Source organism: Fistularia commersonii, chromosome 26 (genome assembly GCF_037954325.1).
Source record: "Fistularia commersonii isolate RoL2024-O1a breed Wild chromosome 26, RoL_Fcom_v1.0, whole genome shotgun sequence".
Classification (NCBI taxonomy): Eukaryota; Metazoa; Chordata; class Actinopteri; order Syngnathiformes; family Fistulariidae; genus Fistularia; species Fistularia commersonii.
In genome coordinates, this window is record NC_141309.1 from 3,433,951 (window position 1) to 3,455,440 (window position 21,490).

Below are 21,490 nucleotides of genomic sequence, written 5' to 3' on the forward strand. Positions count from 1 at the left end.
GATAGGTAGATATAAAATGCACAGGGTCACATGCAGCCTGGATTGTTTTATAGCATTTTCCCTTATTTTGCATCTATTTATTTTGTTTTACTTTTGAGATGTAGAGAATTAGGGAGAAAAATAAGACTAAAAATACATTTACTAGTCCATATAATTCACCACTAGGTGGCGTAAGTCTCCTTGAAATGGAGGCCGTAGCGCAGAGGAGCTCAGGTCTGGGTTGGAGGCCACAAAACACGAAAACACACCGATAGAATTTGTTTTAATTCCCATAATCTCAAAAACACACCTCTCACTTTGCTTGCACTCCAACAAACATCTTTTTTTTTTTTTTTTTTTATTTCACTTACATGTAGTCATAGTGGTCTAAAAATTAAAACGGGACTCCAAACGTTTCTTTTCGGGGGGGGACGTCAGAATAGGTAGATCGCACTTTCCATCTCTTAAATGAATCGAGGTTAGTGCAGCAATTTCATGTCATGGCTAGAAACATCAAATTCTAAACTTGCACGAAAACACAGATGCACACACTGGACATGTGTGCGCTGTGTGTGCAGTGCACCCTTAACTTGGAATCATGACGGTACAGCATATGCATTAAGTTGACCCCCCCGACTATGTTTTACAACAACACTGCATTTCAAACATGATAACACAACCGACAGTTAGCAGGAGTAGCATATTCCACGTGAACACATTTGTACAAAAGATACACACATACGACACGTTATATCATGTAATTTGTCTCTTCAAATGTGGCAGGGACTCACTCGCGCGCACACACACACACACACACACACACACGCGCGCACACGCACACACACACAGCTGTACTCACTGCTTGAAGCACACGCTCTGTTTTCGGAGATCGCGTGTCAATTTTACAGCTGTCAATCACTGCAGGTAGAAGTACTTGAGGAGAGACTATGTACAGGGTATAGTTCATAAAATATTGCACTTATTGGCCCATTGCATCTCACAGCAAGCGCTATGTCAATGCTCTTAAATCTGTAACATAGAGTGATATATATATATACACTATCCCAGAATATAAATCTACTTAGGTAAGTCACCACTGACATCATGCATTTTTTTTTATGGATGTATTTTTTTTCCGCTTTTTATTCAACTATGCAACAGACAACTGACAATGCTAACAGAATAGTCGTGTTTTGGCACAATTGCGAGTGTTTTATAGAATCAAAAGGCTTCTTTTTTTTTTTTTTCCGTTGGGGGGGATGTTGAAATAAGCTACCAAAACTTTTCGACTAGATGGATTTCGGGTTCTCATTAACACCGCAACGTTACTATGCGCCTGCAAGGGGGGAGGCTCCCTAAGCCGCTTACTTAAGATTTTCTTTTTCCAAGAGGGACTAGATTTCGTAGCACAAACATGAGGTTCTAGCATGCCGACTCAAAATATGGCTGTTAATTCCACGGCCATCGTCCTCCGTATGTAACGCACCGACCTGCGCCTTTGGTAAGTGGGAAAGCTCGAGATGTGACGATGGCGATAACGCTTACGAGGCCGATCCTCAAATAATACAGCTCGTATGATTTAACATTTTGGCAACATGCGTTTTGTCATAAATCTATAAAGGGTCTTCTTGGCGTTTTGCTTTTGAGATTTATTAAGGAACCCGTCAAAGGACTGGCACGTCTACGGACGACAAAAGAGTACTCACATCAACGTTACGCACACTGGATTCACTCCGAACATAAGCATGACAAAGGGACTTCGAGAGGCCATGTTGGAGATGCTCAAAGGCCACTTTTTTAACCAAGGTAGATGATACTCGTTGGTGATTCGAACGTAATACGAGCATTCGTGCACATCCACACCTACTACACTGTACACTCACGCAACGGCAACCCATTCACACACACACGTGTATATATATTTTCATATAGCACGTAAGAAGCTGCTACATCCTAGGGTGCCCTACTTCACAGATCTGGCAGCTTTACGAGAGAAAATAAATCTGTGAAAAGAAAAACACGTACTGTACAAAAAATATAAACCAAATAATTATAAAAGCACTCACTGGGCACTATCTCTCATTTTTATATTTATTCTTAAAGACGTCTAGGGGCTTCGGGGGTTACCTGTACAGCCTGACCATGGACGAGTTATCAAACATACCTGGTTTAAAAGCATACTAACAATGAGATTATGGTGTCTCTAAGAGTATATCCTCAATAGTTCTGTAATGTTACACATTTTACAATAATCATATCTATTTGTCTGCTTATTTGCTCTTGATATTAGGCAATAAAGGTCGTGTGATTATATGATGGGTGTTCTACCACTAAACAAAGTTTAAACTGTAGTGCAGAGAAAGCAGCACTAGTGGGAGTACGCTAACGTAAAAGCACAACGCCGTATCGTCTTACAGGATCTGTGACGCCCTCCCTTTCGGCCGTGACCCTGGTCCCTAACAGTTGCATCCTGGCTGCTGCAGAGGCGGAGCGCTGTCTGTGAGTTTGGCGGTGGGGGCTCCGGTGGTGACGGCCGGATCACTGTCCAAGCTGTCGGACATCTTATCGCAGATTAAGTCAACAAGACGTTCAAAGGTCTGCTTGACGTTGATGTTGTCCTTGGCGCTGGTCTCGAAGAATTCGAAGCCTTGACAGGGGGGGGAACGTTAAACACCGTGGAACATGGGAAGCGAGAGAAAGATTAATATATTTGACATCATTCCGGTCGCGAGAGGCGAGAGGCTTCCGGTACGACCCGGAAGGTAAACGGATGGAAATAATGCGCCGGCGGTGTAATCCCCGAAGAAGTACCTTGCTGGACACTTACCCAACTGTTCTGCCAGCAATCTGCCGCTATCCACGGACACAACCCTCTCCTCTTCCATATCACACTTATTCCCGGCCAGAACCACCTGCGCGTTATCCCACGAGTATGTTTTTATCTGGGTCGACCTGCACATAATCACAAGTGCGGCACACAATAAAATACGGCGCGGTCAAAAATATATTTCCGCTGAGTTTGAACCCTCCGAACCCCACCCGCCCCCGCCATGAGCTGACAGACGTTTTATTATCACTCTTAGCGTCAATGATGTCATGTGCCAGTGCCAGAGGACGTAGAAGCCCGCTTGCCTTCCTCCCGACACCTTCATGTTTCGAGCATCGAAAACAACCCGCCCGAATAGTGCCATTTGGACACTTGGCGGAAAACAATTATGTCATGTTTTGTTTGGCGTTTTATGTAACGATTGAATCACTGATGGCAGGGAGAGAAACTGGGTCAAATCATGTTCTGTTCTGAAAATGTAGGCTAAGATTAATTACTATTATGCAGCCTTTTTCTGCCTGGACAAGCAAAAAGAATGGAGAATCGCTATTTCCCCATTCCTCTTTCAATTACGGCCTGCAAACTGCTGACTGTTACTTGGTGCACAAAGCCGGCCGTGGAGGTTTTAACTGAACAGGATATTATCTCTTTTCATTGCCAGATGTGTTTTTGAGTTTTGGGTAATGATGGATAATCCTGTTACAGCATCACAGTTATGGAGTTTGAGAGCTAAATTTGACCTAAGCCTCACATTAATATAGAATAGACATTTATTTCTGCTTCAAATATGAATGGCAATGGTATGGTAGCGATTGATTTGGTGTATAAGCATAGTGCTTATTTAATGCAAAATAAAATTCCACCCGTCGTGAGTTGTGTTAAACGTCCCCGCCGCACGACAATGGGATGTTTCCAATTCACATTTTAAAGAAAAATCCCCCGCCGACTCGGCCCGGGCCTTTATGGTCGTCCAACCTTCAAATGCATTTTTGGAGGAAGAATTTTAGGGAGCAAATTTCCCCTGTGGTGCTGCAGTTTGACTGAAAGTAGGGCAGGAGAGAAAAAGGAGGGATGGAGCCGGCAAGACAGAGGGAGAGAGATAGAGAGAGAGAAAGAGACGGTGGGATTTCTCCTCCCTCCGTTCAAATTTGACTCCGAGCAGATCATCTGAGACGAAGCTTTTCGTGATGTTGAGCAACATAAACAATTTTTTTTTTCTGGCCACAATTGTCATTTCATTGGCTTCTTGCGTGTTTCAGCTTTAAATTTGGTGAAACGGTTCTAAATAAAGCGGACAGAGCGAACGTCATTCGGGCTGTCTGAAAACCGCATGTTTCAAATAAATCAGCATAATCTTTTGATTCCTGCCTTCGATGTCAGCTTTGCAATATTCCTCCGCTCCGTCTATGTCACTGGCAGGGACGACTACGTCACAGACTTAATTCAGGCACAGCTGAGGAAGGAATCATTGCCATGGCAACCTCTTTTTGCAACATGTCACCGGGTAAAATGGTAGACCGGAGGGGAAAAGTGGAATTAAAGTCGGCGGGCGAAGGGGAAGAGCGAATTAGAATACGTAAAGTGGGTGTTTGTCTTTCGACGAGATTTTGTTGATTCGTGCATCCGCTGGCAGGAGTGCCGGAGGCAATATGTCAAGGATCGTTGCCGATAGCGACACTCGGGCGCGTAGATAGGAGACACGTTAAAGGCCCAGATCCAGAGGACACAGGTTGGAAGCACGGGCGTCTTCTCGTCACACAAAGTCTGCTTTCTCTCGCATTGAGTGATTTACGAGCGAAATGTGTTTTTTTTGCATGTTATATTATTACTGTGGCATGTTTTTATTTCCCACGTGCAACTTTAAATTCGCTTCCGGTCAAACATGACAAGGCTGTGTTTACAGAGAAGCCGATTGACAGCGAGCCAATAGACACTTTTATATCGATTGTCAGCGTTTTTCCGCCCTCAAAATGAGGTTGATGTTTTCCGTCTTATCATATGTCCTTGCAGCATATGCAACATGTTACTGGATTACCATGTGGATTAAAACACTGTCATAGGGCAGAAAAAAAAATGCTAATCCCGCGCTCCCGCTATCATTCCAGACCCAAACACATAAAAAGGAAATAATGTTGCTCACTACATTACGGTGGGAGGCAGGAGGAGGAATATTATGAAAATGGAATCACTGCGTGCACCTTTATCTTTGCGTTCAAATTTAAAAATCGCTCTCTTGCGCCGTACCCTCCAAGCTGTTTTGTGTTTGTGAGGTTTTTTTTTTCCTCCTAAGGTGGGACTGATAAGCCCGAAACTTGCTTCTGCGGCGAACCGAGCCTCCACATTCATTCCACGCTCCGCTCTGAACATAAATACACAATCGTATGCTAACATTTGGGCTCGGCACTGAGCTTCTGCAGACGCCTGCAGATATCGCTGTGACTCATTGAGGGATCTCAAAGCGCACATAAAACGCACACATCGCCCATGTGCAAGACAATCAATTATCAGGTGTTTGAAAGGTGTAATTGCCGCTGCAGGGCAATGATGATGGTAGTCTCTTGTTTGTGCGTTGTCGTATTGATTTGCATACATCTCAAAACAGCGAGATCTGTGACACAAAGGGCAAAGAAGGTGGGTACCTCTAAATACAGTAAAACAAAACAACTCACCAATCCTGCACAGCACCAAATGACTCCTCGTTGGTGATGTCATACATGAGGATAAAACCCATGGCCCCGCGGTAATAGGCAGTGGTGATGGTCCTGTAACGCTCCTGGCCAGCTGTGTCCTACACACGGACAAGTTTCAACTTTTTGTTAGTCGGCCGACCGCCATGCTCGGCAGCGATGAGACGGCAAAGCAAGTACATGCCAATGCTTCCCGTGCACGAATCACACTCGTAATGCTATGAAGCCGAAGCTATTTATGCACAAGAGGGGCATTCAGTCAGTCATTTGAAAGGTTCTTCATGCATTTAATTGTGGCGTCGTGTGGTGCGTCCATGACAGGAAAATAATCAATAATGATAATTACATCGCAGGCTCGCCATCGATCGGGACAGCAAAAAAAAAAAAAAAAAAAAAAAACAGTTTTAACTGCTCTGCTCTCTTCCTGTCTGTGATGAAATACAACCTTAAGGAGTAAGAGGTGCGACGTTCCGAGCTTGAAAATGCAATGCGTCATTTGAAAACGCTTTCCATTATTCGTGATCGGGACGAACAAAAGGGTGGTTACGCAGCATTTGATGATGACATTGTGCAGAGATTACCCTGGAAACAAGCACCAGCTGCAGCCTTTGCAAAAGAATATCAATGAAAATGTTAATAGATCTAATTAGAGGCAGACATTTGTCTATTGTGTCACACGAAGGATGAGAAATGCATTTGGACATTTTCTACTTCCAGGATGCTTTTGTCTGTTTACTTTTTTTATCCCGGTTAGCATGGCAAGTTACATAATAGTAACATCCCACTGCCCCTCCCGTTTACACTGTATGTTTATATTGCACAGTTGTTCCACCCACAAGTGTGTTTGCAGGCCCCTGTAAATCATGATGTAGGACTTCTGGCTGCTCCACTTGGCTCTTGTTAAACAGAAGCCTGACAGGCGGCACTGGGTTGTGTTTGCCACATTGCACTCGGTCCGTCCGCACATGGCTGCAGCTACGTGCTTGTTATAGCCAAAGGACAGATCTGACCTTCACTCCGCGCGAGATGGAGCTCAGAGGCTGCTTAGCCTCCACACAGCACAGCTGAAGCCTTTTAAAATCACACTGAGTGCAGGAGGAGACACATTTCGGTATCAGCTGTGCACTTGCGTTGCATAAAAATCCAATATTTGACAGATTGATAGCCCAATAATCATGACTAATGTGTGTTTGAAGCATTTGAAATGCCGCTAAAGGCTACAAGCCATTACATTGACATGGGTGTGTAAACTAGTCCGTGAACTTTGTCGCGTCGAAATACATACGACAAAAACCTGCTTCTTGGAAAGCTTTGCTGGATGTCCGCGAGTCGCCAGTAATCAATCCATGAATCTGCTTGCGTTACGCGTAGAGCTACTGAGTTTAAGCAGAACGCTTCCTTTCCAGCTCCTTCAGCTTGGCAAAGCTTCCTGTTGTTTTTCATTCACTTAATTCAAATATGACAAGAGGGATGGCTCTGCGTGGATTTGATCTCTCGGTAGATTAATGGTGCCACTAAATGGAATTCATTTATTATCTCCTTTAGGAGTACTCAGAGGGCTGTACAGTGTTGCCTCATTCAGCCCACTTGTGCGCCAACACACACACACACACACACACACACACACACACACACATACGGACGACAAAGGCTGCTTTGCGAGGCGCCAGCCAGTTCATCGGGAACAATTAGGGGATCAGTGTTTTACGTAACGCCATTTCAACACATGGACCGAGGTGACAGACGGCCTTTCTGACATCGACCATTAGCCATCACACAGACTCCCAGTGAAGCAGCGGTTAAAGGATCTTCGTCTGTATGAAGTGATGTTCTTCACGGCAAAATCGAGTATCGGAAAGCAAGAGCTTATGGCAGATGTCTCCCCTCGCATCTAAACCTGTCCCTTACGTGTGTTTTATAAGCAAGGAGATGAACAATTTAGGAACACGGCTACGTTGTTTTGGAAAGTTTTTTTCTTCAATCGGGAGCGACATTTGATGAAATCAACTTTTGAAAGATGCTCCGATGAAAGTTGATTAATGGTTAGATATCAGAATATTGTTGGAAGGAGTTGGCTGAGGCTTATGTATTGGGTAAGGTTGTTAGCATGGATAAAACACGATATCCTGATGAGAGAATCATTTGATGGCTCACACCAGTTCCCCAAGTCATAAATGTTTCATTTTTATCATTTTCAAGTGTCATTAGCATTTAATTGTGCAAGCCAAAATATAATGAGAGAAAAACAGAATGAAGTTAAAATTGGCAAAAAATGAATGAGGAAAGAGCGAGCAGCATGAAACTGAGAGAGGGTTAGATACATATCCCTTCATCATCTGAGGTATTAAAAGGCAAATTGCTTCAACGGCTCAAATCGACTCCTTATTAAACAAGCTCCGACGTTCTTCAGTTTCCAACACATTCCCAGCAAAGTGTTGATGCGTGTGTACGTGTGTGAGCGTGTGTGTTCTTACCCACACTGCGCCAAACTAACACTTGCTGGTTTCCCGTCAGTGAGGTTGAGACTTCCATCTGTCTCGGTTTGTAAGACCGTACAACACATCGTGGCTCGAAGCTAGTTTTTACAAAAGGTTTTAGACTCACCGTGCTCTGGAAATGTACACGACCGCAGGGACTGGAAGACAAAGTCTGACGGAGTGATCGTGTCTGAGCAAAATAAAGATGTAGGCCTCCCAAAGTACCGAAGCAAGTCTGTTTTAGAATTAATGCATATCTTCTCTGAAATTGGGATTTTAAAGTTCATTTGTGTCCCATTAGGTTAATCTACCCTTTTACACCCCCCTGGAGGATATGTGACATGCACACACAAGCTCTCTTGCTGTATAAAGTACATCTCGGCGCCTTTTTTTTTCCCTGAATTTCAAAGCTGTGTTCCGTTAAAAGCTACAATGATGCACTTTATTTTTCCCAGACTGTTGTCACTGTCACTCTCTGCACATTGAGCTTTTCTTCTGCGAAGAAGTCAGAACCTGTCACGGCTCTTGAAGGGTACTCTTCTACGGAGAAAAGCGCGGGGAGATGCTGGCTATTCACCGTCTTTTAGAACATTGAGACAAGAGTGATGTGGGCAGGGCGTCTCTCCCCCCTTTAAGCTTCGATAGTCCTCCAAAAGACCTTGGACAATGTTACGAACCGCGCTTCCTCTAAATACGAGATGTGTTTTTCATTGTGCGCGCGCTCTCTGTGTGACCGGATGTGCGTAAGAGACTGGCGTGAAAGGGACAAAAGCAGTGACATGAGGAAATGCGTGACTGAGGCTTGGTAACAGTTGTCAATAAAGGGAGAGTAGAAAGGACAGGAAACGCAGGCTATAAACGAATTGCTAGAATAATGAAACATCATACCCATATCTGCAGTTTGATCCTCTTGTCATTTTTGTACACGGTCTTTACTTTGAAGTCAATGCCCACCGTGCTGACAAAGGCAGAAGTGAAGGCGTCATCGGCATATCGGAACAGGAAAGATGTTTTGCCCACGCTGCTGTTGCCGATGATCAGCAGCTTGAACATGTAATCAAAGTTCTGGTCCCCTCCCTCTCCTTTCCCCTTTACGTCCTGAGTGGCAGCCATCTGCAACACACAGAGAGGAACGCTGGAAAACATCGACCAAGACATTCACCTTGAGTTCATGTGAAGCTTTTCAACGGTGCGGAAAACATGAAGCCCTTGAGATTTTTTTTCCTTTCTTAGTTACAGTAACAATTCAGAATACGTGATTGGCGAACAGATGAATGCTGCACAGACCGGGCTATACGAGATTGTACATGCCTCAGACCAGAGATGGCAGAAGGCTGTGTCAGGCAAATCAGCATGACTGACACGGCAAGCTGTTGTATTGATGGCTATTAGATAACCACGAAGGGAAAGCTGAATTTCTGTTCTACTGACCCATAACTTTCTTTCTAAATAACCGAATGCATTTCTTGCACACAAGGAGGTGGGGCTGTCGCACACCAAACAGCCTTTTTGCATGCTGTTACTTCAAGTTATTCTCATAAGCTGCGCAAATGACGCTTTTGGTTAAAGAAATACAATCCCATTAGCTCGATCGAGAATCATAAAATCATTCCCCTGATTAAAAATGCATGAAGCCCGCTGCACTACCAAAAGGCACAGCCAGAGAATAATGACAATGTCAGTCAAAAACATGTGATGCAAGCCCTGTCTGCAGCCGGCGAACGAAGAGTACAGTCATTTTACACCAAGGTGAAGGTTTTAAGCAAAACCCCTGCGTTTCTCATGACAACCATGTGCATTCTGGCTCTCAATTCAGCTCCTCCGGTTCAAAGATGCCGGACCTCTGTTTTGCACTTCCTGCAGTAGATCTCTGCCTGCTCCTTCCTCGCGTGAGGAAAAAGAGACGGGGTGTGCAAGGACACTCGTTCGCACACATCTCGACAGGATCAGCTCGACGTGATACAGAGAAATCAGACGGTGTCGCCGGGGGTCTCTGGCGGGGAGGATGGACTGGGGCTGCATGCTGGGGCCGAAATGATGCACAAGCAGTCCTGTGCGTGAGGTCATTTTTTTTTTTTTTTTTTATGTATTAATGGCATTCTTCTGCATGACTAGTCTGCAATGAAACTACCAGCAATTCACGACAAGGACATTGTTTGAACAAACCTGTTCTGCAGGCCTTGACTCTGTGTTAATGTGTCCCTTGTCTGCAGGACACGGTGTTTTATATTTGATACTGCGGCCGCCGTTTCTCTTCCCCCCTCTGTGTTTCCCTTTCTCTCCGGAGCTCCGGACAATTTCAGCACCTGGGAGCTGTCCCCTCTGCTTCGGCTCTGGCGCGAGCGAAGGATGGTGCGTCGAGCCGCGTGCGTCTGACGTCACAATAGAGACGCGGAAGAAGCCGGGAATTGTAGTTTTAAGCCGGCGCCGGCGCCGTAGAGCAGAACGGCGCACCGAGCGGAAGAGACTACATATCTGAGCATGCAGCGCATCACATCTGTCAACAGCTGTGTGATTTACATGGGGGAAGCGCAGAGGGGGGCGAAAATACTCTGGTTTTAAATCGCATATATCGCCAATGAATATGTCTTTTAATACTAGCGAAAACAGCAGCAGCCCCCGGAGAGAGACCTCTCTCTACCCCCTACCTCTCGCCCCTTCAGGATGCTAATCGCGATAGCTTTCATATTCCCCCTCTACGACCCCCATACGTTATCGTTCTTACCTTTCCGTACAAGTCCATTTCGCTTCTGGAGTCAGTTTGAACTCTGGCAGCTAGAGAATAATAAATAAAAACCTCCCGGTTGGCCGGACAATATTTAATTATTTCGCCTTGTTATCTCCTTTTGCGTCACAGCCGCCTCCCGCCCATGTAGCCTAACTCAACCGGCAGCTGAGCTAATAGGGAGATCTGATGGGAGATATCATGACGGGGGACGAGGGAGGTTCTATCTTTTATTTCTATTATTTTTTTCGATAAACAGCTGCTACTTTGTGATTTTGAAACCACTTTTTCATTGGAGTCTTATGTTTATATCCGTCTAACATGACAACCAAACCGTAGCCGGGCTTGGTAGAGACGCGCTTACAAAAACTACAAGTGTACGTAAAGCGAGCAAAGCTGTCGTAAAGTAGCGTGAGTAAGCTGGCATCTGATTGGACGACTATATACAATGGGCGGGGCTGAAAGCTGACCAATTGCACTTTGACTGGAGGAGGTAAGAAAGTGAATGAGTGCGCAACAGTGGAGGGGGTTGGGCAGGTAAGCTTGCACAAACACGCAGTTAGTTACTCTATAAATATTTACTTGCAGCGTTAATACAAACACAGATCTTTAGATCCGTCTACTTCTGCCTCGCTGTTGTGCATTTGATATTTTCCGCGACTTCTATCTTCACTTCGTGGTCGCCGAGTTGTTCTCCAGAAGAAGACTTCTGGCCAAATGTTTGTCCGCGTCAGGAAAGAGTGGGTGTATCTTCCGCGTCACCAAATAAAGCACTTTTTAATTTTAGTAACCGATATCGATCGGATTGTCTGGGTGTGCTTGAAGAGGGCCAGTAAAAATTAAAATTATGTCAGTCTGTATCTATCATCTTAAATTACATAGAAAAAAAATGATTTAGCTTTATGTTTCTAAATGTCATCTGCGTATTCTTTTAAATAAATTGTTCATTACCATAAAAATCATCAGCTGAGGCCATAGAGAAGTGTAGTTCAGGGGCCACCAACCTTTATGAAACCTGTCCTTCAACACGTTTTCAGCTTTTGTTTTGCAGATTTTGAGGATTAAAGTTGTAATTTTTTTGAGGTAATATCACAAATAAATAAATACAGATAAAACCATTTATGGCTCATGGGTTACACGGGGTCACAAATTACATTTAGTGATCCCTGATAAAGAGATCTGCCAAGTTTCTTGCAAGCAATAGTATTGTTTAAGTGTTTAAACATGAGATGTTTTCATCCATACCAGAGACCGTTCCAATGGAGGACTCAATTGAAGTCATTCTGCAGGAAAGCTGCAGTTATTTTCCCACCAATAGACCCCATCCCGTCGTGTCGGCCTGCACGGGCGCTCTGCTCGCAGGTCTGTACGGCGTGTGGAGCCTGTTTGCCATGCCCGGCTTTCGCAAAATCCCATCCAAGCTTAAGGTATCTAGATCGTCTTCTTTCTGATTAAACCCGATCGAGTTATCCACAGTTGTTTAAGATGACAAAATTAACTTGCACATTAACAATGATTTGCTTGCTTTGGAGCATAGTGCTCCATGATATCAGCAAATGCAAATTAAGAAGACCATGGTAAGTCTATCACTCTGATTGACACATAGTGTAATCACTTCAACTTTTTTTGTCTATTCATGTTATTTTGAATGCTGCCACTTATTGGCATTAAATGCAGTTGTCGTTTCAACAATTGAAAGTGGAATTTGATGGCTTTCCAGCGTAGTATGTGTTTTTAAATACATGCCCATGCTATATATATATTCACATATACACATATATATATGTTTATGTGTATATATATATATTTCTTTTTTCTTATATCGCCTATCTGTGTGTGTGTTAGTATGTATACATACATACATATATATACACATAGGGACAGGCAATATGAAAAAAATATTTATTTATATGTGTGTGTGTATATATATATATATATATATATATATATATACACATATATATTTACACATATGAACAAATATTTTTCATACACACAGATAGGCAATAGAAGAAAAAAAATAAGAATAGAACAACTTTATTCATCCTGAAGGAAATGATTGTGCAAGAGTTACAAGAAAAATATAACAATAACAAATAATAGTAGAAAATTGTGTAAACAGTAAAAAAAAGATATATATGTTTGTGTGTGTGATATATGTATATATACATATATATGCACACTCACACTCAGATAGGCAATATAAGAAAAAAAAAGTGTGTGTGTGTTTATATACATATATATATATATATATATTAAAAGTTACCGTTTTGATAGACCCTTGCCTCGGGTTTCATCTGTCATATGCACTTGCTTGTGTCTGTGTCTCGTGATCCAGGTTCCATATTTACCCTCCAGTAGAGCTCAGACAATGAATATTCTGAAGCTGCTCGAGGGGCGGACAGGTTCCTTAGCCGATCTGGGATCAGGCGACGGAAGACTGGTCAGTTCGCTCTGCATATTTAAGAGCACCCATGTGTGCACAAAATGCAAACCCAGGTGTTTCTTGGTGCCGATTTATTCACAGGTGTTTGCTGCCTCCTCTGCCGGTTTCAAGTGCATCGGATTCGAGATCAATTCCCTGCTCCTGGCGTATACCAGGACCAAGGCTCGTTGGATAGGAGTGCCTTCCAGCCAGGCAGCATTCTTTAAAAAGGACTTTTGGACCGTAAGATATGGCAATAATTGCTCTGCTGTGGATAATCTAAATTTAATTTGACCCCATCGGATGTTTTTCTTTGTTTCTTCTAGGCTGATTTATCAACATACAACAATGTGACCGCTTTTCTTGCTCCAGGAGTGGTGAGTTTAGGTTGGAAAATAATTTCCCCAAATAGATCCTCTGACACTAAAGTCATTTTAGCAAATGCAATTAGTAGGTCGATGTTCTCATTCTGAAATTTGGTTGGCAGATGGAGGCACTTGGCGAAAAGCTGCTGAAAGAGCTTCCTGATGATGCATGTGTTATCGCTTGCCGTTTTCCTTTTCCCAACTGGCCACACGAGTCGTCTGTCGGCTCTGGTCTCAACCAGACTTGGTCTTATATCATCGGCAGCGTTCGTTCAAGCCTGAGAAATGTGTCGAGCCCCACGATGTAATCAGTCACGGCCTTTTTTTTTTTTGTTTGTTTTTTGTTTTTTTTTCCCCCTAATTGTCCATAATCCTCAAAATGTGATTTGAGTGAGTTTTGGGCTTTAAGCACGTACGTGTGAAAGACGCTGCGTGAAGTGGAAAAGATGAGGCGACATTATTTACCCCTACAGAATTTTTACAAACCTGCACTCCCTCTGTGCAGTGAGCTTTTGAATTATTGCTGACAATTCTAATCACCCTCATTCACTGTATAATGCAACTATCTGTGGCTCTCCTTCAATCCACTTTTGGAATACAATTATTGAATTTTCCTATTTGCATTTATAACACACCGCAAGAAACACTTTGCGTCGTTAATAATTGACAGGTTTTTTTTTACCCCCGGTTATCTGTTTGCCGCTGTAGTGAGATTCAAATTTAGAGTGGTATGTTTCCAGTGACACTTTCTGACCTGTGTTCAAAATGAATTTACATTTCATTATGTCAATAGCCTGTTTCTTTGTGAAACATATTGTTAAAGAAATTAAATTGTGTGGCAGCTGCATGTCCCCTTGTTGCATGTTTATTTATATTTTTTTTTACAATTTGTGACTCCAGTGTAATTCTATTGAGTCCCATCAACAAGGATCAGTGCGGCACTGTGATATTAGATACAATTTCAGATTTTCATCTGAACCAGCGGCACAAATGTAGCAGTGTATTGTGTCTTAATCAGAAATACTTTATTGATCCCAGAGAAAGTTGTGTAGCCCCAGATGCTCCATGCAGAAAGAAATAAGATGAGATGAAGTGAAATTAAGAGATGAGAGGGGGCAGGGTTTAAGATAAATAACTTCTACATTCTCTATTTCAGTCCCTTTTTCTGTCTCTGCCAACTCCAAACCCACCAACCCAATGTTCTGTGGTTGAAAAGGGGTGGGGTAAAGTACTAATAAAAGTAATCGGCCACCCCCTCAGACCTCCCTCCTAAATCCATGACAATCAAATCCTAAAAACAGCCAAAAAGATCTTGCAAACCAGTCTTAGATCTTACACCCAGCCTTCCAGTCTTCCAGTGGCTCCCCTCAAGTCGCAGACTCCACCGCCCATCCTGCAAAACCCAGAGAAGGGCAACCTTTGTTCCCAGAGCTGTCCAACTCAATTCCCAGCAACTCTGCAAAACCCTCATCACCTGTCCAGCCCACCCCCGCTGTGTGTAATGCCACTCAAGATGCATTTATTATAGAAATGCAGAGCGCAGCGTACCTCACAGTCTCTTCTAATGGTACAATTTGCACAATTCTATACAGTATTTATTATACCCAGCGTATGAAAACATTCACCCATTTATTTATTGCGTTCATAATTTGATGCTGCCAACCCTTGTGCTCCCCAATTGCCTCTCGGGGACAAATTAAATTTTTATTTTTCTGATTGTGAGGTGTGTGAGGCTTCAATACGTTGAAAGAAAAACAAAACAAAAATAAACTTTTCTTCCACTAGAGGGCGCTGTCGTCCCAACGAGAAATCAGAGCATATGCACACGGTGGCTAACGTCTGCTCGCGCCGCGTACGGCACAGAAGCGGAAGTGCGAAAAAGCTCGGGGATGCTAATACACATTCGATCCGATCAAATATTTGCATTTAATTAATTTATTTTAATTTATTATTTTTTATTATATTCTGCTCGGTGAGATTGCCGTCACCGACACATACGCACACGCACGCGCGCGCATGTCTGTCTCTCATTCGCCAGTCGCGGCTCGCGCTCCAGTCTCGGGCCGTGACGTCACAGTGAGGGCGGACGCTAGGGTATAAAAGCGCTCGCAGGCTCCCCGGTGGCTTCATTTAGTGTGCAGAGCGACGGCCGCCACTTTTCTTATGGACACGCAGAGAACCGTCGCGACGGCTCAAACGGACGCCAGCGGCATGTGTGAGTCCACGCAGCGGTCCTGCGAGCCACGCCAGAAGCGAATGGATGAGCGCAGCTCGTCCGCAGAGATGGCCCGGATCATCACGGATCCCGTCACGGGAAAGTGCTACTGCCGTGGGAAAGTTTTGGGCAAGGTAGCGTGGGAAGTTCGTCGTTGAATTTTTTTTTTTTTTTTTTTTTTTCCCACGGAGCATACGTCTGTGTTAACACTGCGCTTGTCTTTCCAGGGAGGTTTTGCCAAATGCTACGAGATGACCGATCTCTCCACCAGTAAAGTTTACGCGGCTAAAATCATCCCCCACGCCCGGGTGTCCAAACCCCACCAGCGGGAGAAGGTAAGTCACCGTCTGGACCCTTCAGACTTTCTCTGGATCTCCCAAATTCCTAACAGTTTCGTCTCTGTTTGTCCTCCCACCTCGTTAGATCGACCGGGAGATCGAACTGCACAGAGTCCTCAACCACAAGCACATCGTGCACTTCTACCACCACTTCGAGGACAAGGACAATATCTACATCCTGCTGGAGTACTGCAGTAGAAAAGTGAGTTTTGCTTGTGACCACCACTGTTGGTTTTTGGAGACTGCCTGCATTGCACCCGAAGCCTGCATTCATCATTTAATCAATAAATATGTGTTGCAGTTTCATGCCAAAACCTGCATCTGCTCCTGCTCTCCCAATGTCCACAAGGTGTTTGCTGAAAGAGGACGATCGAGCCTAACCGTTTTTGTGTTTCTTTTCTTTCTTTTAGTCCTTGGCTCATATCTTGAAGGCTCGGAAAGTGCTCACCGAGCCGGAGGTGCGGTATTACTTGCGACAGATCGTTGCCGGACTGAAGTACCTGCACGAACAGGAGATCCTGCACAGAGACCTGAAGCTCGGTAAAGACTTGACGCACACGAGATAAACCGTGAAGCTTATTTTCTTTTCGTGCGATCGAATGATACGCGCGGCCTTTTGATATCGGGTCGAGTTTCCAGTTTCCCATCATCTCGTCCCGCCTCGCCCCCCGCAGGTAACTTCTTTGTGAGCGAGTCGATGGAGCTGAAGGTCGGCGACTTTGGTTTGGCTGCCAAGCTTGAGCCGGCGGGGAACCGGAGGAAGACGATCTGCGGGACTCCCAACTACTTGTCGCCCGAGGTGCTGAACAAACAGGGCCACGGCTGCGAATCGGATATCTGGGCCCTGGGCTGTGTAATGTGAGTGCCCTCCCCTTCGCCTCCTCAGAAGATTCATAACATCGGACGTACAATAGCTGACAGCCCGCATCAAATCCAAAGATCGCTTAGTCCTCGCGTTTTCCTCCAGGTACACCATGCTGTTGGGGAGACCGCCGTTCGAAACCACCAACCTGAAGGAGACGTACAGGTGTATCCGCGAGGCGCGGTACTCCCTGCCCTCCTCCCTGTCGGCGCAGGCCAAGCAGCTCATCGCCAGCCTGCTGGCCAAGATCCCGGAAGACCGACCGGCTCTGGAGCACATTTTGAGACACGACTTCTTCACGCAGGTCAGACGTCATTTTCAGTTTTGTCACACCCTTTCTTGCTTTGTTTTTTTTTGTTGTTTTTTTTTTTTTGCGTTGGAGAGTAACTGTGACCCCTCTCCGCTCACTGACCCACTTTACCTTCTCAGGGCTTCAGTCCAGAGCGTTTGCCGGCTAGCTGTTGCCATTCGGCGCCAGATTTCCACGTGTCCAGTCCCGCCAAGAGCTTCTTCAAGAAAGCCGCCGCTGCCCTCTTCGGCGGCAGGAGAGACAAGGTCAAATACTACGAGACCCTAAGTGAGTACGACGCCCGCCGCTCCGATCCAAAAGTCCCCGACTTAGCATTCAAAACAAATCCCGAGCACGCGATTTTCCCGTCCGGTTCTAACTTCGCCGTCGTTCGCCGTCATTTGCCTTTTGACAGATAAGTTGTCCAAAGAGGAAGAAGAGATCTACAAACTCCAGCACGACCTGGAGAGATCGGTCATCGGACAGCAGCAGAGAAAAAAGATTTCTGAGGTACGGATTGAATTATTCAATGCAAACAGGCTACGGACAACACTGTGGACTGCACAGATCTATTATTCACGCGGATATTGAATTAATAATATGTGATATTGGACGGTGGAGAATCCACTGAGTCACTCAGCATCCTCAGTAAACTTTTATAAGGAGCGCCGTTTCAGGACAAATTGCGAGCACTTTATATTTAACCTTTTGGGCCGAGCGCTTCGCGTCCGTGGGTGACGGCTGAGTCACGGTCGGAGGAGATGATCTCATCTCGCAGGTTTTTTTTTTTTTTTTTTTTTTTTAAACTCAGTCGTCATTCCTTCTCACCTCAGAATGGAAGTGCACTTCCGCCATCTGCAGAGAGCCCGGTTACCGTGGCAACAGAGAGCCAGTCGCCGGCGACACGAGACACCATCCGCTTGATTGTCAGGGGGAGTCTGGGGAGCTGCAGCAGCAGCAGTGAATGTAAGATCACGAGCCTGCATACGTACTCACACACTCTATGCCAAATGCTTTCTTTTCTAATTAACTCTTATGTCAAAGTAAACGTTGCTGTTTTTTTTTTTGTTTGGTTTTTTTTTTTTTGCATTAAAGGCCTAGAGTTCAACACAACAGGGAATGTGGCTGAGACGGTTGCCAGCGTGTTGAGGGGATGTCTGGAGAATATGCCTAAAGGTGAGCGTACGCATCGTATTTATCGGTCAATACACAATAAACTTACACCGTGCCGTTGCACAAATAAGCTGTTTGTTTGTTTCTTACTGATCTCTGGATATAATGAATCAGAACAGTGCAAAATATAAAATCTGCTATAGTTAACCAATAGATTTTTCCCCCTACTGAGGAGTTTTTCATTTTGTAATTGTATTCCAACCCTCCTCTGCGTTCCCGCAGCCGACGACATTCCTCAGGGCTCGAACAGCTGCAGCCTTCAGTGGGTGACAAAATGGGTGGACTATTCCAACAAGTACGGCTTTGGCTACCAGCTGTCCGATCACACCGTGGGAGTTCTCTTCAACAACGGCACTCACATGAGCCTCCTGCCGGACAGAAAGTACGCACCGTTTTTCTCCTTTTCACAGCACTTTGCGGTTTCAGTTTGACAGTTATTATAGGTCACGCACCAGCGTTTCGGCCTGTCAGAACATGTCGGATCTATCCGGCGGGGGGGGGGGGGGGGGGGGGGAGAAAAAAAACCCCAGTTGCTGGTATGACAGAAGCGCCAAGTACAGGGTGTGACTCGATTTTTGAGCCGGGGCTCTTGATCTTTTCTTTGCCGAAATGCTATCACGAGTAACAGACTGTTCTGTTCGTCAAGAGGAACGACAACCACCGCGATTGACTTTTCTGTTGTGCGATCGATCGGAGTCTAAGCGTAACGCCTCGTCCTCTCCCTTCAATCCAGGACTATCCATTACTATGCAGAACTGGGCCAGCGTTCCGTCTTCCCAACCTGCGAGGTTCCTGAACACTTTGTGAGCCAAGTGACCGTCCTGAAGTATTTTTCCCACTACATGGAGGAGAACCTGATGGATGTAAGGCTACACCTTTATTTTTACTCCATCCTGCTAATCCCTGTTGTCAACATGTTGCTTTATTTATTACTCCACCCTATTCAAGTGGAAGATTTTTCGTGTCCTAGCTTGTCAGATGCTAACGCGGCGTCTGTTTGTTTTGTTTCTCAGGGCGGGGATCTGGGTAGCACGACAGACTCTCACATGCCCAGACTGTATCTGCTGCAGTGGCTCAAATCCGACCGCGCCCTCATGATGCTCTTCAACGACGGCACTTTCCAGGTAAGCGCACTCAGGGATCACCACTGGGGTCTTTTTTTTTTTTTTTTATTATTACGGGCATACTTTAGAGGACAGTTTAGATCACTGGTGCAGATTTTTAAAAGGTGTTATCTTATCCACTCCCAAGGTCAACTTTTACCATGACCACACCAAGATCATCCTGTGTTGCCAAAGGAATGAATACATGCTGACGTACATCAACGAGGACCGCGTCTCCAAAACCTTTAAACTCAGCACCCTGCTGACATCCGGCTGCCCCGCCGACCTGCACGAGCGCATGGTTTACTCCCTCAACATGTTGCTGCAGAGATGCAGCTGAACCCTACGGCGTATTTCGGACGGTGTCGCGCACAAACCGAGACTTTGCGCCGCTGCAGTCCAGCAGAGGAGGACGTGGGGGTGGGGATTCAGAAAAAATGTGCAAAATGGGTGAAATTCAAGGATCTGTAAAGTTAATCGGCATTCCAGGAGCGTTTCACCTCTTCTGTGACTCAGCAGAGGCACAGAAGAGCTAGCGAGGTGGTCCGACTGTGGTGGGGGAAAATGAAATCGAGCAAGTTGGCGGATGGGAATTTGTGTGTCGGTGGTCTGAAGAGACGAGACGGAGTGTGTTGGTACGATGCTCGGATCTGAGAGGATGTTTCGGAAAGTAAAGACAGATGCTGGGCTGGTTCCAGCTTACATGTATACCATGTAGCTTTTTTTTTTTTTATTTGATTTTATTTTTTAGTAGAAGAAAGCCATAGAGTGTTGCTTGGAATGCAATGAGAGCTAGACTGCAGAATATTGTAAATGATGTACAGCGTGTCTCACAGCCGGTTTGGCATTGTATAGTGTGATTATGTGCGTGCGCGTGTGAGAGCGGTATGAGTGTAATACCAAGATAAGAAAACTGTGACTTCTCTTTCCTGACAGATGTACTTGGCGCTTTGCGTTTTTTTTTTTCTTTTTTTTTTTTTTTTTGTTGGATGCTGCGAGGGTTCAAAGCAGGAGCAGGAAGAGAGAACAACATTGAAAATAAAAAAGAAAATCAGTTATCCTGTAAGGATAGAGCCATTATCACCTTGGTAGAAAATGTCCTACATAACTTATTGTGCAAAAAAAAAAAAAAAAAAAAATGAAAGTGCAGTATTTATTTATTTAATAAAGAGAATTTTATAAAAGAGTCCTTCTCCCTGAGTTTCCATCCATCTTTATTTCAAGAGAGAAGAGAGCCGCTTTTTATTAAGGCGTTTTCTTGGATTCCAAGTGGTCTGTTTATCTGTGTTTCTTTTCAAAAGGGGGGAAAAAAAGAATGTGAAAGGGTGAAATTAATCTTGATACAGGTTGGCAAAGGAAGATCCCTTCAGAGGGTAGTTATGGTGGTATTTTCATTGATTTCTTAAAACAATACTTCAATTCAGTGGCTCCGGGGGAAGAAAGAAGGCATTTAAACACGCATTTATTAATGGAGTTTTTTTTTTTTATCTTCACATCCTGAGTTTTGTTTACGAGATTTTTTTTTTTTTTACCTCCTACACCCTTTTTCATGTCAATCAGCAGAAACCACTGACACAGTTTAGGCTTCGCTAACAGTGTAGATAAACCAAATTACATCCCATCTTCGTTACGTCCTGAGTCAAAGCAAACATTTTATCTGGTGACGTGTTTCCGGCAGGAAGCGGGCAGATTCGACCGGAAGGATGCTCGATTAGAGAAAAGAGCGGTGTTTACAGCAAAGTTGTTTACGGTGTGTTTTTCTGGCCAGAGGCTCCGCCTTTTACCATCGTCCATCCTTTGCAGATTCACTGAGCTGCCTGTCCATCACCTCAGATGACCCCATGTGCAGATAATCTAGAATCTTCACAGAAACCTTCACTTCATCAAATAAATCTAAATTGCATTCTCCGGGCGGCTCAACAAACCTGGTGCCGGAAAGAGAGACTTAAAAAAAAAAAAAAAAAAAAAATGACAGTCTTGTTCATATTAAGTTAGCTATTGCATCACTGGCTACAATCCTTTTGG

At 44.5% G+C, this 21,490-nt stretch overlaps 3 protein-coding genes across 5 annotated transcripts; 2 read left to right on the plus strand and 1 right to left on the minus strand.

Moving 5' to 3' along the window:
- Nucleotides 1-247: 247 nt before the first annotated feature.
- Nucleotides 248-10,853, minus strand: rab3c (RAB3C, member RAS oncogene family). 2 transcript variants are annotated; one of them, XM_086174059.1, is made up of 5 exons: nucleotides 10,696-10,853; nucleotides 8,859-9,083; nucleotides 5,476-5,594; nucleotides 2,807-2,931; nucleotides 248-2,626 (listed from the first exon to the last, which is right to left on the minus strand). In XM_086174059.1, the coding sequence occupies exons 1-5, from the start codon at nucleotides 10,711-10,713 to the stop codon at nucleotides 2,436-2,438; spliced, it is 678 nt and encodes a 225-aa protein (XP_086030185.1). In that variant the 5' UTR covers nucleotides 10,714-10,853; the 3' UTR covers nucleotides 248-2,435. The 2 variants fall into 2 exon arrangements, with proteins under 2 accessions (XP_086030185.1, XP_086030187.1); XM_086174061.1 differs by lacking the exon at nucleotides 10,696-10,853 and adding an exon at nucleotides 10,137-10,305.
- A 126-nt stretch (nucleotides 10,854-10,979) lies between these two features.
- On the plus strand, nucleotides 10,980-14,332 carry LOC147218263 (ATP synthase subunit C lysine N-methyltransferase). Of its 2 annotated transcripts, none has more exons than XM_086174062.1 (6): nucleotides 10,980-11,232; nucleotides 11,944-12,122; nucleotides 13,034-13,138; nucleotides 13,223-13,363; nucleotides 13,447-13,497; nucleotides 13,608-14,332. In XM_086174062.1, exons 2-6 carry the CDS (start codon nucleotides 11,955-11,957, stop codon nucleotides 13,791-13,793), a joined length of 651 nt encoding a protein of 216 aa, XP_086030188.1. In that variant the 5' UTR covers nucleotides 10,980-11,232; nucleotides 11,944-11,954; the 3' UTR covers nucleotides 13,794-14,332. The 2 variants fall into 2 exon arrangements, with proteins under 2 accessions (XP_086030188.1, XP_086030189.1); XM_086174063.1 differs by lacking the exon at nucleotides 10,980-11,232 and adding an exon at nucleotides 12,233-12,272.
- Nucleotides 14,333-15,602: 1,270 nt separating this feature from the next.
- Nucleotides 15,603-20,649, plus strand: plk2b (polo-like kinase 2b (Drosophila)). Its single transcript, XM_086174058.1, has 14 exons — nucleotides 15,603-15,834; nucleotides 15,928-16,035; nucleotides 16,124-16,240; nucleotides 16,449-16,578; nucleotides 16,713-16,896; nucleotides 17,006-17,204; nucleotides 17,330-17,477; nucleotides 17,605-17,699; nucleotides 18,023-18,155; nucleotides 18,285-18,365; nucleotides 18,585-18,744; nucleotides 19,096-19,225; nucleotides 19,376-19,486; nucleotides 19,614-20,649. The coding sequence occupies exons 1-14, from the start codon at nucleotides 15,649-15,651 to the stop codon at nucleotides 19,803-19,805; spliced, it is 1,974 nt and encodes a 657-aa protein (XP_086030184.1). The 5' UTR covers nucleotides 15,603-15,648; the 3' UTR covers nucleotides 19,806-20,649.
- Nucleotides 20,650-21,490: the final 841 nt, after the last annotated feature.

Excerpts from the sequence above, each read along its gene's own strand:
- rab3c (XM_086174059.1), bottom strand. Across the intron at positions 5,595-8,858 it reads GGATCAAACTGCAGATATGG|GACACAGCTGGCCAGGAGCG; the intron begins GTATGATGTTTC and ends GTCCGTGTGTAG. Across the intron at positions 2,627-2,806 it reads ATTGCTGGCAGAACAGTTGG|GCTTCGAATTCTTCGAGACC; the intron begins GTAAGTGTCCAG and ends CCCCCTGTCAAG.
- LOC147218263 (XM_086174062.1), top strand. The coding sequence starts at position 11,955 with ATGGAGGACTCAATTGAAGTCATTCTGCAGGAAAGCTGCAGTTATTTT. Across the intron at positions 13,139-13,222 it reads GATCAGGCGACGGAAGACTG|GTGTTTGCTGCCTCCTCTGC; the intron begins GTCAGTTCGCTC and ends ATTTATTCACAG. Across the intron at positions 13,498-13,607 it reads CTTTTCTTGCTCCAGGAGTG|ATGGAGGCACTTGGCGAAAA; the intron begins GTGAGTTTAGGT and ends TTTGGTTGGCAG.
- plk2b (XM_086174058.1), top strand. The coding sequence starts at position 15,649 with ATGGACACGCAGAGAACCGTCGCGACGGCTCAAACGGACGCCAGCGGC. Across the intron at positions 16,897-17,005 it reads TGGGCCCTGGGCTGTGTAAT|GTACACCATGCTGTTGGGGA; the intron begins GTGAGTGCCCTC and ends GTTTTCCTCCAG. Across the intron at positions 18,745-19,095 it reads AGCCTCCTGCCGGACAGAAA|GACTATCCATTACTATGCAG; the intron begins GTACGCACCGTT and ends CCTTCAATCCAG.